Consider the following 16,080-nt stretch of genomic DNA (forward strand, 5'->3'; position numbering starts at 1 on the left):
ATGGGGAGCATCAGTGAACAGCAAACTTCAAGTCTTTCCACAGATTCTCAATGGAATTCAAGTCTGGGCTTTGGCTGGGTCACTCAAGGGCTTTCATGTTCTTGTTCTGAAGCCATTCCAGTGTTGTTTTGGCTGTACGCTTGGGGTCATTGTCCTGTTAGAACATAAATATTTTCCACAGTCTAAGGTCTTTTGCACTCTGAAACAGGTTCTCCTCAAGGATTTACCTGTATTTGTCTCCATTCATTGTTCGCTCTATTCTTACTAGTATCCCAGTCCCTGCCACTGCAAAGCATTCCCAGAGCATGATGCTGCAACCTTTATGCTTCACGGTAGGGATGGTGTTAGATGGGTGATGAGCTGCGCTCGGTTTCCACCAGACGTAGCGCTTTGCATTCAGGCCAAAGAGTTCAATTTTCGTCTCATCAGACCACAGAATATTTTGCGTCATGCTCTCAAAGTCTTTCATGTTCCTTTTTCCAAACCCCAGGCATGTTGTGATGTTCCTTTTTCTCAGGAATGGCTTCTGTCTGGCCACTCTCCCATAAAGCCTAGATTTGTGAAGTGCTGCAGAGACTGTTGTCCTTCTGGCAGGTTCTCCCATCTCAGCCAAGGAACTCTGTATTTCTGTCAGAATGGTCATTGGGTTCTTGGTCCCCTCCCTGACCAAGGTTCTTCTTGCCCATTTGCTCTGTTTGGTCGGACGGCCAACTCTAGGAAGAGTCTGGGTTGTTCCATATTCTTTCCATTTCCTAATGATGATGCTCTCTGTGCTCTTGGGAATGTTCAACACTCCAGAAATTGTTTTATACCCTTCCCCAAATCTATGCCCACTCACAAATCTATCTTGGAGTTCTCCGGACAGTTCCTTGGACTTCACGGTTGAGTTTCTGCTCTGACATGCACCCTCAACTGTGGGACCTCATATAAAAGGTGTGTTCCTTTATAAATCATGTCCATTCAATTGAATTGGCCAAAGGTGGACTCCATTCAAGTTGTGGAGACATCTCAAAGATGATCAAAGGAAATTGGATGCACCCGAGCTCAATTTGGAGTGTCATAGCAAAGGGGTTGACTACTTATTGACACAAGACATTTCAGATTTTCACTTTTCATTAATTTGTAAAATTTCTAAAAACATGTTTTCATTTTGTTATCATGGGGTATATTGTGTAGATCAGTAATGAAAAAAAATTAAATTTAATCCATTTTAAAATCAGGCTGTAACACAACAAAATGTGACAAAAGTTGAGTGGTGTGAATACTTTCTGAAGGCACTATAGAGGCATCATTATGGCCAATATATCTAGTAGGAGTACTCAGCATTGCCCTTGGGGGGAAAAATGAGAGAGGCGTGGGGGGTAGGAGAGTTGGAGGACCAAGAGGGTAGGAGAGTTAGAGGGCCGGGTGGGTGTAGGAGAATTGCTGGGGATGGTGGAAGGGTTAGAGTGCCGAGGGGGGGGTTCATAGGATAGTTAGAGGGCCGGTGGAGGAGGTAGGAGAATTTGAAGGCCCAGTGGGGAAGGGGGAGAACCACCGGGGAAGGAAGAGCAGGAGAACCGGTCGGCCGAGGGGAGCAGGAGAATCACCAGGGTGGGGAAGGGAGCAGCGACATTTGCTGCCAAAGCACATTTCAAGTCTCTGAAAAATACAATAATACAATGAAGTCATTCACTGACCACAGAAAATGTCCGAATAAAGTCCCTTCAAGAGAATGTGAAGGGAGATTCTCCCCCCTCACCTCCATCCCTTTCCAGCTCCCACAACCATCAATGCCGCACTCCTGTTGGGTTGACCGGAGGGAATTCCCCGGCCCAAGTCCTTCACACACCGGCTATGGCAAGTCCCCCACGAACACACATCAACAATGCATCAAAACGACCGTCTGCACACAGGAGGCCTCGTCAAACAAACAAAAAAATCTGGGCCAGGGGAACATGAAATGGTGGAATAAAAAAATTAAAGTTTTAACTCTGACAATAAAAAAAAAATCATGCAGCAATAAACTCAGCTCAGAAAGGAAGAATCTCGAAAAAATCCACAATTTTCACATGTGTCAGTCTTCAAGTTGGGAAGGAAATGCAGTCAAAAGCAGTGAAACGTGGCATTTGGAGGGGGTAGGAACTGTTGATGTCAAGGCCACACCCCAAACCGGCACAATATAATTTGGAACTTAATTTAGCGGTATCATCATTATTAATGGTCACTTTGAAAAAAAAAACCCTTGAGCCTATATTCCACAGGAGGTCCAATTTGGTTTATGTGGCAAGTTTGGTGGCAATTGGCCCAGTAGTTTGGGCATGATTGATGTTTCACACAGGTCAGGTATGGGAGCATGTGCCGGAGCAGCACATCGCTGCGTCCACTTTCCGCCGGTACTCCAGGAGCCTCCGTCTGGCTATCCCCCAGGCAGACCCTTGGCCCATCCCCATCTCCTTGAGATGCTGATCAACCTGCTGCAACCACAAGGCACTTGGTTGGCCCATTGGCCTCCTCCACTCACGAGACGCCCTCGATGAGAGAATCTGGTGAGCAGGATCAGCATCAGAAAAATGAGCCACATGTCCAAACAGCCGCAGCTGATGTTCACGGATGATTCAGGTAACAAATCTCATTTGAGTCTCTCTCAGCAACCGCTCGTTGGACACAAAGTCCGACCAGTGATAGCCAAGGATTCTCCAAAGAGACCTGATTCCAAAGGAATTAAGTCTCCTTCTCAGATCTCTGGTCAGAGTCCAAATCTTACATCCGTAGAGCAAGACTGGATGCACCAAGGACCTGAAGACTCAGACTTTCGTCCTCTTGCACAGATACCGACAGCGCCACACCCCTTGATCCAGTGAAACCATGACTTCTCAGGCCCGACCCAGACATCTATTGACCTCTGGCTCACAGCCAGCAAAGACATGAATACCCATTATGTGTACGTCACATGCAATTGATAGCAGAAGTGTGAAAAAAGACCATAAAGCTATTCCCTTGGATGAAAAATTTGATGTGTTAAGGCAGTTTAAAGTGATTGAAATTGTGAAAGCATTAGGGCTTGCTCCGTCTGCAATGACAACAATACGTGATAAAAAGAAAAAAACTAAATAAAAAGATGGCGCTCGATAGAGCACATATCTCTGCCAAAATGAACAGTTTTCGTTTTGTATCCCACTGATAGGCCAGATCTGCATCCGGACCTGAACCAAAATCAAATCAGCTTGTTCTTTTCACCTACAAACACATCCACCAAGTTTTGTAATAATCTGACCACAAGCTTTTGAGATCTCGTGCTGTATATCGTTTTTGGTCCTATCAATCATGAAGAATCACTGAAAAAAATCTCATATCAGGATCCGGATCTTCACAAAAATCGAATCAATTCGTCCTTGTTGTACACCACAATTGTCCTATCAAGTTCTATCAAGTCCTACTAGTTCTATCAAGTTAGACAAAATTGTCCACAAAATTTCATCCAAATCCGTTCATGATGTTTTGACATATCTTGCTCACAAACAGACAAACAGGGGTGAAAACATAACCTCTGTCGACCTTAGGTGGAGGAGGTAATTAAAGCGAGGTCTCTAACAGTTGCACCTTTATGCACTATTAATTTGTCTCACTGTAGAAGTGGTGTGATGGAAAAAATATCGCGGATGATGGTAATCATCTTCCTTATGTCTTGTGGCCGAACTCCTTTCCAGAGGAACGTATATCCATTTATGTTTTTTACGGGTTCGGAAGATGTGCGGCTCATGAGGGAGTGACTCACACCCGCTTCCAAACCTCCGACCCAAAAGCCGCCGAAACACGGATAACTCCACGACCCGATGGGTTGCTAAGCAACCACAGATGCCATCTGAGGTGACAAAATCTGGTAGGGTCCCAACTAACAACTTTTGCGTTACCTTCCCGGTGATTTAGCCCATCCCAGATGGGGAACCATGCCTTCGACTTCCCACCTTTATCTCATTATTATGTATGGCCGAGCGAAACTGTAGGTGGGATGTCAGCTATACTGGCGCAGCGAACCAAAGGGGTACAACAACCTCCCATCTATGTATTACACGCTATGTCTAACCAATGGTAGAAACAGACAATCAAGCAGGTGGGAAACAGTTTAGAAAGCAGTTAAGACATCATCATCACCATCATCAATTTACAAGAACAAGTATTTTGTGCTTTCCCTCACTCATAGCACAGAAATAGTGCAGAATTAGTGCATAAATGTCTTTGATTGTGTATATTGTATTGTAATGTAATGCATGGATATTGTCATGTGTGCATGGTTTGGGTTGTGGGAAATTGATACAGAATGCAGTGTCGCAAAGAACAAAACTTAGCCCTAATGCACATAAAGAATCCCTTAGTTAGACAATGTTGACTTATTTCTACACACAAGACAGGAGCACCTCAGTCACACCGGGGAAATGAGAGCAAGAGAGAAGGGTAGACAAAGAGAGAAATAGTTCAGGGAGGAAAGGGAGGAACATGAGGAAAGGGAGGATAATGTGGTTTGACGTGTCAGGAGAGGTGCGGCATTTGCAATGTCAGCTTGAGAAGAAAGGTGTGATATGCGTGTCAATGCTCTCACCCAGACGGATAAAGTGGATAATCATTGATAACTCTTTTGCTCACTCTTTTGTCTCAAGTCGATGAATTAGAAGGGAGGGGTAAAGGAAAGATTGTTTAGGTCAGTATGTAAGGCCACTGCATCCCATGCAACTTGTGCTGCCGTTCGCCCATGGAGACTTGCTCTGGCGCAGCTTGTCCTGCTCCATCCCTCAGACCAAGCCAGCAGCTCTCAGACACAAGCAGGCAGGCAGGCTCTCATGGTCTCTTGTTCCATTTCTTGGTTGCAAGTCAGCCCCATTCTTTGGAGCGTACTTTCTTTTATTGGGTCCGGTGTGAGGCGTGTCTTCAGGGAGCGAAGGTTGCCAAACACCCTTTGGCCCACGCATGTCGCATTCCCATTGGTACGTGGGGCCCATCCCCCAAAAAATCCATTGCAACCATACTCTGTGTGGAGCATTGGTGCTGCCTAAGCAGACTCCTGGGCTATTGGGCACAATCCTGAACAGGTCACCACTCCAGCACAGAATACTCAAATGGCTTAATCATCCCTGCAAGCTGGAACTCATTGTGCTAACCTCAGGAGGATGACAGGCTGAGTCAACCCCACCTGGTATTAATTCAATAACCAAGCAGGATTTGAACTCAGGACCATAGGATCCCAAGCCCACCACCATAACCATGAAGCCAACACCAGGCATGCGAGGCCCATAGCTGCTCAGCTGTTTGGTGCAATAACCATCGTACAGCCGCCATGGGGTTCTCTTCTTTCCTTGTTCCCTTTGTGCTTTCCATCACTCATAGCACAGAAATAGTGCAGAATTCGTGCAGCAATGGCTTTGAATGTGTGTATTGTAATGTAATGTAATGCATGGATGTTGTCATGTGTGCATGGTTTGTGTTGTGGGAAAGTGCAGGGCATTAGAGGTTTAAAAGAGATGGGTAAAAGGATTAAAATGGATTAATGATTGGGGGGATGGGATTGGAAGGGATTGATGATGAGAGGGTTTGGAAGGGATTGATAAAGAAAGGGGTTTTGAGGAAGGTGCAGGGAAGGAGAGGGTTGAGAGGGAGGGGAGAGGAGTTTTAGAGGAAGGTGCGAGGAAGGAGAGGCTTGAGAGGGAGGAGGTGGGGATTGGAAGGGATTGATGAAGAGATGGATTTCGGGAAAGTGGAGAATCACAAAGGGGAATGAACCTGCCAAACATGCTCAACGCATTTTCCCTGTCCCTCTTATGAGGGGAAATGTAACAACTAAACACAATTACTGTTGAGCTATCAAAACAAAGGATCCCTTATGTGTTGAGTGCGACACCCCTGGGTTTTTCCACAACCGCACAATTTAATGGAAGTCAATGGGAAAATCGGGCTCGACAAATAGAATCTAAGTTTTTGTGCAACTTTTCAAAAACGTTTCTATTCCGTAAATCAAGGGATGCGTGTAACCATGATGATGTGATGTAACGATCACCGATTGGATCGGGTTCTTGGTGTGGAGTGGAAAGGGGACACAATCTCTGTGCAAGGGGACTATTGACAGTGTGGTGGTTGCATCCCTCTGTGTGATACTTTGCAGTGGATTTTGGAGTGAGTGCTCAACTTGATCGCACGATGGGACGAAATAACACATTCATTGGAACGCCATATTGGATGGCTCCAGAGGTGATTGTTTGTGAAAAGGATCCCTCAGCCACATATGACTATCGGGTAAGAGAAACAAATATGAACATCACGGCAAGATGCTTAGAATTTCTACAAGTGTACTCTCTTCCTACAACAATCATTCTTATCATTAAAATCATAACTGCTGCCATCATTATAACATATAACATTTTATGTTATCATCAACACCATTGTGTTTATTATTATTATTATTATTATTATTATTATTATTATTATATTTTGTATTGTTATTATATTACTGTTTCCACAGAGTGATTTGTGGTCTTTGGGCATAACAGCGATAGAAATGGCGGAGGGTGTGCCACGTGAGTAAAAACAAGATTTAACTACTGAACTGTATTTGCAAACCACTTCACTGACTTTTCTGTCCAACTGAGTCATCTGCTCATAGTGCACAGGCTATTGGCTAAGTTCACTCCATATGTGACTGAGATAACCATGTGGCAAGACATGATGTCCCTGGCTTCTGATTGGATGAAATCACCCAACATGTAATGAGCAGCATAGCCGAGGCATGTGGACATGGAACAAAACCCAAACAACTGTTCATAAAACTCTGTCCCTCCATTCAGTTAGTGCGACATGCACTCACGAGCCAAAACCAATCGTTAATGATTTCCATTTAATTGATGACTGTCCCGAAGGTTATTATGGACGATACGACAATCGAGTTTGGATCAGCTTCAACAGCTTTCACAAATGGCCTGAGATTCTAACTGAACTTTTGATGAGAATGCCATTGTAATTTATATTTCCAGGGCTCTATGGCTAACAGTTCAGAAGTTTCTGTGATGACTACTACTACCATTACTACTAATTTAATGGCCCCAATTAATCACACCTCCTCCTCCTTCATACGCAGCACAAAGCTGCAGGTATCTTCATTGGCTGAGGGTGTGGCTGTACCGCTAATGCAACGCCTCTATTACCAGTACACTGGTACTTATTTCACCGACCTTAGAAGGATGACAGGCTGAGTCAACCCCACCTGGTGTTAATTCAACGGCCGACAGGGGATCAAACTCAGAACCTTTAGATCCCAAGCCAGCCACCCAAACTGTTCAGCCAACACCAGGCTTTCGAATCACACCTTTTTGTGGCGTCTGCCAATGTGGCAATATCTTTGATGACCTGGCTGGCCAGGTCTAACATTCCACTGAAGGTGGCAGGAATTTGTAATTTGTTCAGGGTGCCAGTGATAGCTCACCTGATCTTCGCAAAAGACACCATGGGATCTTTAACATCCATCAACTAAAGCAAGGAGACAAGACACCAGGCTTAGTATCCATTTGAGAGACAGAGCACTTTGTGATTAAACTCCCGACCTGCGAAGCACCAATCCCACAGTTTGTAGTCTTGGATTTGGAATCAAACCCAAAATAGACAGCTGAAAGTCAAGTGTGCTGCCCCTGCACCATCCTGTTGGACTTGGTAGGAAGCCAGTCATCAGAGATAATATGGCTTGAAGTGCATAATAAAAAAATTAATCGGTTGTTGAACAAGTTGTTTGTGGGCAAAAGAACTAGAGCTGACTTCCAACAATGGTTAATGTTTACAAATCCACAACAAAACTAGTTCCAAATGTATTTGCCACTGCAGCTGATGAAACCAATTTGCATATCAATAGGCAAATGGACAGATGTTCACCAAGCTGGTTCACAGATGTTCATCTCACAATCTCTGACCATAACATGTATGTCATCCAACTGTCCACAGCTCTTTGCGACATGCATCCCATGCGTGCACTCTTCCTCATTCCCAAAGACCCACCTCCTCACCTCAAAGGGAAAAAATGGTGAGTTTATTTTGGGTCGAAACGGTTGGAGGAAAAATGCTTCAGCAAATATGGAATGTACGGAAAGGGGATTTGTCGGAACATTGAGCGTGTTATTTCCCAAAGCTTCTACTTGGCCTGACTCCAAGTCGAGTGGCACACCAAACTGGAAAGTACTTTCCAAACCTCAAACACTTTTTAATGGTTATTGGTGTGCTGAGAAATCCAAATACAAGGAGCTTTGTCTCTGGAAGAGGCCATTTGGCCCATCATGCCTGTACTGCACCAGCCCTAGTATCCATTACCCATCCACTTACAAGCTATGGTACCCACAAGTCCTGCCAATATCTCCATACCCCTCAATCTCCAATGCATCCAGGTACCTATCGAATTCCCATTTAAACCTTTCCATTCCCTTTACTGCCAGTCTGCCACTACCTTTCCAGAGAAACCATCCCATGCATTAACCCCTCTCCAACTGAAAGACCACTGCCTTAAAACTGTCCTAACTCTCATGTTATTTACCCTTAAGCTCTGGCCCCTGGTCCTAACATTGTCCACTCTGCTGAAAAACTCCACCTCATCCATCTTGTCCACACCCTTCATTATCTTAAACATCCTCGTAACCTCCTCCTTTCCAATGTATAAAGTCATATCTCCTCCAACATTTCCTCATAGCTTTGTCTGTCTACCTGGCTACATAATCAATCCAGTAGTTCAATGTTGTACCCTCTCTCTGGCAGCTTTCTCCTTCCTCAGATGTGGTAACCAAAATATAGTGCATACCATTCTAGATGAGGCCTCACTAAATTCCTATATAGTGTTAACACCACCTCTTGATTTCTAATGCATCCACCGACAAATACAACTGAAACCCTTTTTGCTTTACCTGTAGCTGCCTGGCACTGCGCTGTGTGCTTAATCCCCAATCTATATTACCACCCCCAGATCCTTCTGTGTGACATACTCTATGCATCATGTAATCTCTATTTTCATTGTTCTTTCCCATCCCCAACACCTTACACTTGCTCAGGTTAAATTCCATCTGCCAATATTTTGCCCAATCTCTACAAGTATCAATACCTTCCAGAATCTGTTCACCACCCCCTCTGCTATCCACCTTGCCTACAAGCTTTGTGTCATCTGCAAATTTGGAAATCCCACTCTTCACCCCATGGTCCAAATCATTCAAATACATAATGAATAATAATGGTCCCAGTACTGATCCCTGAGGTACCCCGCTACTTACATCCTCCCAGCAAGACATCCTCCCACTCACAGCCACTCTTTGCTTCCTATCACTAAGGCTGTGTTTATAGAACAAAGATCATCTCAGGGCACACGGAAATAGGTGCTCTGAGATTGCCTTTAGCTGTAACAGTGAGCTTTCATAGATCACAGAAAAAAGTGACCCAAATGTCTTCCACTCAAAATGTGTGATGTCACATATACGATTTATGTATGATGATGTATGATGTCGTACAATTTAAACATATGATGTTCTGGGTTCGATATGAGGACAATTAAAAATCGTCCTTATATTGAACCCAGAACATCAAATCAATGGATGGTTGAGCACAAAAAGATATAATTCACTTTGGATTACTATCATTATTACATCTGGAAGATGAAACGTGATGTCTGGATGAGTCATGAAAATCTTGCAAATGAAACGGCCGACGTGCAAAAACAGGTGATGGACCTTTCACCAGAGTTCCGGTTTAAACTCCAGGTGAAGAGGCCCCTCAGCAAACATTTGCGTTTGTTGGTGACCTCGAGGTGCCCTGAGAACACGTTGAAAGGTGGGCCAAACTGATGGTGCCACGAGTTTCGTTTGCATTCCAATGAGTAAATAAGAAGTGTTCTCTGGTCACCTTTGATGATCTCGGGGTGCCCCATGATCCCCAATTTTTGTTCTATAAACAGGGCCTAAGCCAGCTTGCAATCCAGTTCGCTACTCTGCCAGCCACTCCAAAGCCCTCACCTGAGAAAACAACCTTCTATTCTGAAAGTCTAGAAAGCCTTGTGAAACTTCAGATACACTACATCCACTGCACTTCCCTCATCGACACAATCAGAAACTATTTCAAATAACTCCAATCAATTTCTTAAACATCATCTCCCTTTGTAGATGGGCAAGATAACAGCAATTTTTGAGAGGAATCATGCAAATGATGATACAAGCATCACATTTGGCACATTTGTTCTCCAGGGGATTCTAATCAAATCTGCCTGATTGGCCATTTGAAAATACAAATTTTGAAAAAAAAAAAAAAAAAACTTCAAAAAAGTCAAAATCACGAATCAATGTTGGATGCTGGCTGAGATCGGTGGATGTTTCAGAAACATCATCAAAGACGTTCCAAGTCTGCCATGCCGTTTTCTTCCCTTTACCGCAGAAGGCAGACATGACGTCACATCCAGTGAACGCATGGAAGTATGGGATCCCTCTGGCTTTCTCAGGCCCTATTGCAGAAACTACCTCATGGACTGGAATCCATCACGCCTTGGCTCCTTGGCCAAAGGCAATCCACATGTTCTCAAGACCTAGTTCCTGTAAGGATGGCAGTACAGATATTGCTATGACTAGTACGTCCGTGTCATTAGCGTTAATGATAATGGACTTGCTACCATCCGTCGTTGCATCCCTGGCGTGTACAAATATTCGAGTGTCAGCTTCTTCATGACAACATGGTGACACATCATCCACTGACTTCCTTGTGTTGCTAATGACATCTTCTCCTTTTGTGACAATGTCGTCTGTGCTTCACACATCTTTTCCGCAAGGAAGTGAAACAGCTCAGTCTTGTTGCTGTCATCTCGAAGAAAACTTCTCCAGTTACTTGGGGTCTTACTGGTTCCTGTCACTCTTCTTCTGATTCCTTGCCCCCTTTTCGACCTTGCCTCGGACTTCAGACTTGACTTCTTGTACACATCAAACACTACGTCCACCCTCTCGTACCTTGCACCATAGGATTCCACCTTTGGGATGATGTCTTCTTAAGCATAGTCATCAAATATCTTTGAAGTGCATGGAGGTCGGGCATTGATAAGTGCTGAGCCATCAATGATGACCGCATCTCCCCTTGGTTCTCTGTCTGGGATGTTCACTTGCGCTTCAAGAATTTCAGCCAGCTGTGACTTCAAATTTTTTTGAAGTTATTTTTTTTTCAAATTTTTCAAAATTTGGATTTTCAAATGGCCAATCAGGCAGATTTGATCAGAAAGCCCTGCAGAACAGAAATGCCAAATTTGATGCTTGTATCATAATTTGTACGATTTTTCTACTATCGACTACACTATTGGTAAGTACATGCTGACGAGCTTTAATTATTATTCAAATGTTTCCCTTTCTGTTCCTTAATTAATGTCTCCAACACCTTTCCTCAAACTGAAGTCAAGATAACAGGTCCTAAGTTCCCCAATTCTTCTCTGAAACCTTTCTTAAATAGTGGTGTTCCATTTGTTATCGTCCAATCCAAGTTGTGAAAGATATTTGTTAACAGCACACTTATCTGCTCTGCCACTTCCCTCAATGATCTAGGATGCAAATTATCTGGCCTTAGAGATTTTATCGTCCCTTAATTTTTTGCTGTTTCTTCAAATCCTCCAATCATACATGGATCTCTTCTAAAAAGCCCCTGCTCACCCCCAAGATAGATACTCTTCACTATTGGAAGTTCCCCTGACTGTTCCTGAACTAATATAGAAGAAAAAATATATATTTAATAGGCCTGCCATCCTACCCTCATCATCCACCAATGCTTGCCTTCTACTGATCCCAAATCACACCACGTACTTCTTAGCTCATCCTGTGTCGTAGTGGCGACCAATCTCGGACTGTGCTCCTTAGTCAAACGAAACAGCCTTGGAAGCCCTACGCATCTCATGGCGTGAAAGGAATGATTATTATTTATTACTTCTTTGCTCAACACCCTGGTCTCTTTCTACCTCTACCTTTACACCTCGCTGGAATATAGTGACTCTGCACCGTACACATTTGCTCCTTGAAGGTTGCCCATTTCTCCGATGCAGACTGCCAACTGATTAACTTTACCAAATCTAAAGCTCCTAAATCACTTCTCATACCCTCAGATTACCATGCTAAAATCCAATAGCCTCACACTGCTATCCTGGCCTTCACATCTCAACAGTAGAGTTACACTTACTACATTGTGGTCACAATTAAACCCTAGATGCTCTCCCACCTCCAACATATTGGGATCGTTACTCAAAAAGAGGTCCAATGCCACACTCCCCCTCGTGGGCTTTTATACAAACTGGGTCAAAAAGCAAACCTGGACTTGGTATCAACAAAAATCCTCATCTGCTCTGCCCTTTCCCAGTTCCTGTACCCAATCTATCCCTGGCAGGTAAAAATCTCCCAAAATCAAAACTCTTCCCTTATGACGTGCCCTTCTGAATTCTTCACATACCCATCTTTCCTGCTCTTTCCCCATTCCAGTAACCCTATAAAAGCATCTTTCAAGTATCTTACCTCAATTGCAATCTCTAATCTCCATCCACGCCGAATCGATACCGACTTGCCTGTGAACATCTGTGTTTGATTGTGTGCCCTGGTTTGATGAACGAAGCGCGTTATTTGGCAAGATCTTATCGTTATTTTTTTGTGATACACCTTTTCAGGGACTTCAGACCTGGGCTTATTTTCAATTAGATGGTCTGGTTAAATGTGATACACGTTGCAATATTATCATTTTCTTTATCCAAAATTGAGACTCGTGGAAGAGCGGCATGAAAGAATGGGATGGAGGAAGTGTTACACTTAACCGCATGGTGATGGAGAATGGATTGAAGTGGGATGTGTGTAGAGAAAGGATCTGAAGGCTGTAGGAAGACATTCGGAGGTAAGGTAAGGATTAACCTATTTGATGAATTTACGTCTATTATTATTGTTATTATTATTATTATTATTACGAAGATGAGGTGTACCATGTGCTCTTTATAGAGCATTGGTGCTGCCAAAGTAGTTTCCTGGAAAGGGTTATACTGGATAGTTTGCCATTGCCTTCCCAGCAGGCAGTCGGTGCAGGAATGTGTAATTTGTTCAGTGTCGGCAATAACTCGCCTGCTTTACTTTAATGTACACCAACTAATGATGGCAGACAGGACATCCAGTTTAGCATCCATCTGAGTGATCATATACACACACACACACACACACACACACACACACACACACACACACACACACACACACACACACACACACACACACACACACACACACACACACATTGATGCCCCGCCATGACAGTTTATAGCTGGGTCGGGATTCAAACCCAGGTTCGACAGGTTAGAGGTGAGTGTACATACAACTGGGTTGGCCTGCCAGCTGGTGTCCATTATACCACTCAGTATTGCCCAAAAATGTTCACTACTTCCTGTATGATAATCATCATTTACTTATACAGTAGTCTCATTCATGTCATAAAGATAAGTACACCAACTTGGCTTTTGACTCGGTCTCGGTTTTTTATACAATGCTGAATATAGGCAACCTTTAACCCTCAACATCATCCCACCACATACCCTCACTTCCACTTTCCCCTTCCCTCTCACAAACTGCAACCCACAGGTCCCCACGCTTTCAGCAGTTTACTCAGACGTGCTTGATGAAAGACTACAGGCAAAGGCCACCAACTGACCTTCTGCTCAAGCATCCTTTTGTACGCGATCTCCACGACTGCCACATTCGCCGCCAGCTCCAAGATCACCTGGGCCGCCGGCATCAGCCGAAGCCCAATGCCAATGGTAAACCACTTGCATCCAAATCCGATGAAAGGTCATTACCTCCGCCAGCGAAATTGAAGGAGGTTATGTTTTCACCCCTTTTTCTGTCTGTTTGTCTGTCTGTCTGTCTGTTCGTTTGTGTACAGGATATCTCAAAAAGTTGTGAACGGATCCGGAGGAAATTTTGTGGACAGGTTGGTTGTGTGACAAGGACAAACTGATTCGATTTTGGTGAAGATCCGGATCCGGATCCGACTTCGAGAATTTTTAAAGTGATCCTTCACCATTGATAGATCGGGCCAAAAACCTTATAGTACTGTATAGCATGATATTTCAAAAATGTAATTGGCCCGATATGTTCTCGTGGATCAGGCATTCCGTGGCGGAGGTACGCGCTCTACTGAGTGCCCTTCTAGTTATTGCTGTTTTTTTCCAGCAAACTCTCTGTGATGAGATGTCTCGAACATCCTCAAACATGCAACACTGATCATCCTCTGATAACTCAACAAAACGACTTACATGTGTTCATTTATACGGTCACATTTGAATTGAAATATTTTCACTTCAGGGCTAATCAAACAAAGTATCACAGCCACATGTCCATTACTTCGGGTCGTTACGCCGACCTAGTGGTTGCGGAGGGAAACGGACTTTGGTACCATCTCGGATAATGAAAAGCTCCAGAGGGTAAAATCGTCTGTGCTTCCTATTGGATGAGTTCTATTGTTGGGATCTCGTGTAAGTTGATTAACCCTCTAATAAAGAGCGAGTGTGAATCATTACAAACGAGTTTTCTAACGAATCGACAGGGGTATTTGTTAATATAGGGGGCCGCGTTTCTCTTATTCTTCTTTGAGTTTTCATTGAATATTTTGTAATACAATTACCGTCATAACTCATGGTCGTTGGTGGAATAACATTTTCATCACGAAAGGTGAATTCAGCAATTTTAATGAATTTTATAAAGTTCATGTATGAACGTAATTATGTTTCTTCTGTGTTTGTCGAGGTCGTGATAGGATTAAAACATTGGTAACGGGTTGTAGAAACAACAAAGGAGAGCAACAATGATGTAAATAAGTTCACTGTGAGGGGCATCATCATCATCACTCATCATCATCATCATCATCATCATCATCATCATCATCATCATCATCATCATCATCATCATCATCATCATCATCATCACCGAGATTGACATATACTCTTTAAAGTGCATGAGTGCAGCCGGATCTTGGCAAGGGTTATTCTCGACAGGTTTTGTTTGTTGGATGTTCTGGTTATGCTGGGTGGTTTGGTTATACCGGGCAGTTTGGTTGTGCTGGGTGGTTTATCGTTGCATTCCCGCAGTCAGTCAAGGCAGATAACTCACCTACTTTTTGCCAAAGATATCATGCGATCTTTAACTTCCCCTTAACATCGATGCCTCCTGCATATGCGATACACCAGGATGGCAGTTTATAGTTTGGTCAAGATTCAAACCCAAGATAGACCGCTCAAAGGAAAATGCACATAATGAAGAATATACAACGGGATTAAGAGAGAAAAATAATGGTAGAAGCGCAATAGGCTAACAGATGAGAATCAAGCAGACACAGTTAAACACAAATGAGAAACAAAGGAAAAGATGTAATTCCAACTACTTTGTTTTCGATGCTCTTCAAGTCGAGGCTCAAACCCTGTTCAGTCTTCCCCAACTGAATCCCTTGCTCAGACTTGATTTGTACATTGTCTGCAAATGTCCTGATAATTAATGTAAAGGTACATTGATATGTCATAATATCCTTGTCCCGCACGAGTCGTATTGGAATGCTGCTTGTGACTGAATTTGGCCAATGGCCATGTTGTTTCCGAGCAATGGGAGAATTTGTCAGCTGCCATCCAGCACCAAAGCACCTTGACACCCAGCCAGGTCGTTACCCTAGCAAAAGGGAAATTCGATTGACTTCCAAATCTGTGACACAAATCTCACTAGCATAACCCGCGCTATGTGTGACATGTTGGGGTGGGTGTGTTTGAGAAAGGAACTGATGCAGAGTATCAGTAGTAATTTTACTTTAATGCAGTAAGTGGAATACGATTTCACTGTTTCAGAACCATTTTATTTACTTTTTTTTTTGTACCATGCACCTCGTATGGTCTTAGAGATAATGTAAGCCGAATATCACGTTACTCGAGCGCAGAACAAAGTCGAAGATAGCGCGACACGAAACCACAAACTCGGAAATAATATATAAGATGTCACAAAAATTGGATTAAAAAAAAAATCATGAAGTGGACGATATATTTAATTATTGAGGAGCAGCACGAGA

The 16,080-nt window shown here is 43.4% G+C and overlaps 1 protein-coding gene across 6 annotated transcripts in view; it reads left to right on the forward strand.

Annotated features, from left to right (window-relative positions):
* Positions 1-16,080, forward strand: part of LOC147012940 (traf2 and NCK-interacting protein kinase-like) — a 262,159-nt gene that overhangs the window by 112,299 nt on the left and 133,780 nt on the right. For all 6 annotated transcript variants that reach the window (XM_085854314.1, XM_085854315.1, XM_085854316.1 and 3 more), the window contains 4 exons: positions 6,134-6,264; positions 6,491-6,545; positions 7,957-8,035; positions 13,614-13,789. In XM_085854314.1, the coding sequence (XP_085710440.1) occupies positions 6,134-6,264; positions 6,491-6,545; positions 7,957-8,035; positions 13,614-13,789 (441 nt within the window). The remainder of the gene's footprint in view (positions 1-6,133; positions 6,265-6,490; positions 6,546-7,956; positions 8,036-13,613; positions 13,790-16,080) is intronic.

The sequence above is a fragment of the Eptatretus burgeri genome, chromosome 14, assembly GCF_056783735.1.
Source record: "Eptatretus burgeri isolate ZD-2024b chromosome 14, Ebu_testis_v1, whole genome shotgun sequence".
Taxonomy (NCBI): domain Eukaryota; kingdom Metazoa; phylum Chordata; class Myxini; order Myxiniformes; family Myxinidae; genus Eptatretus; species Eptatretus burgeri.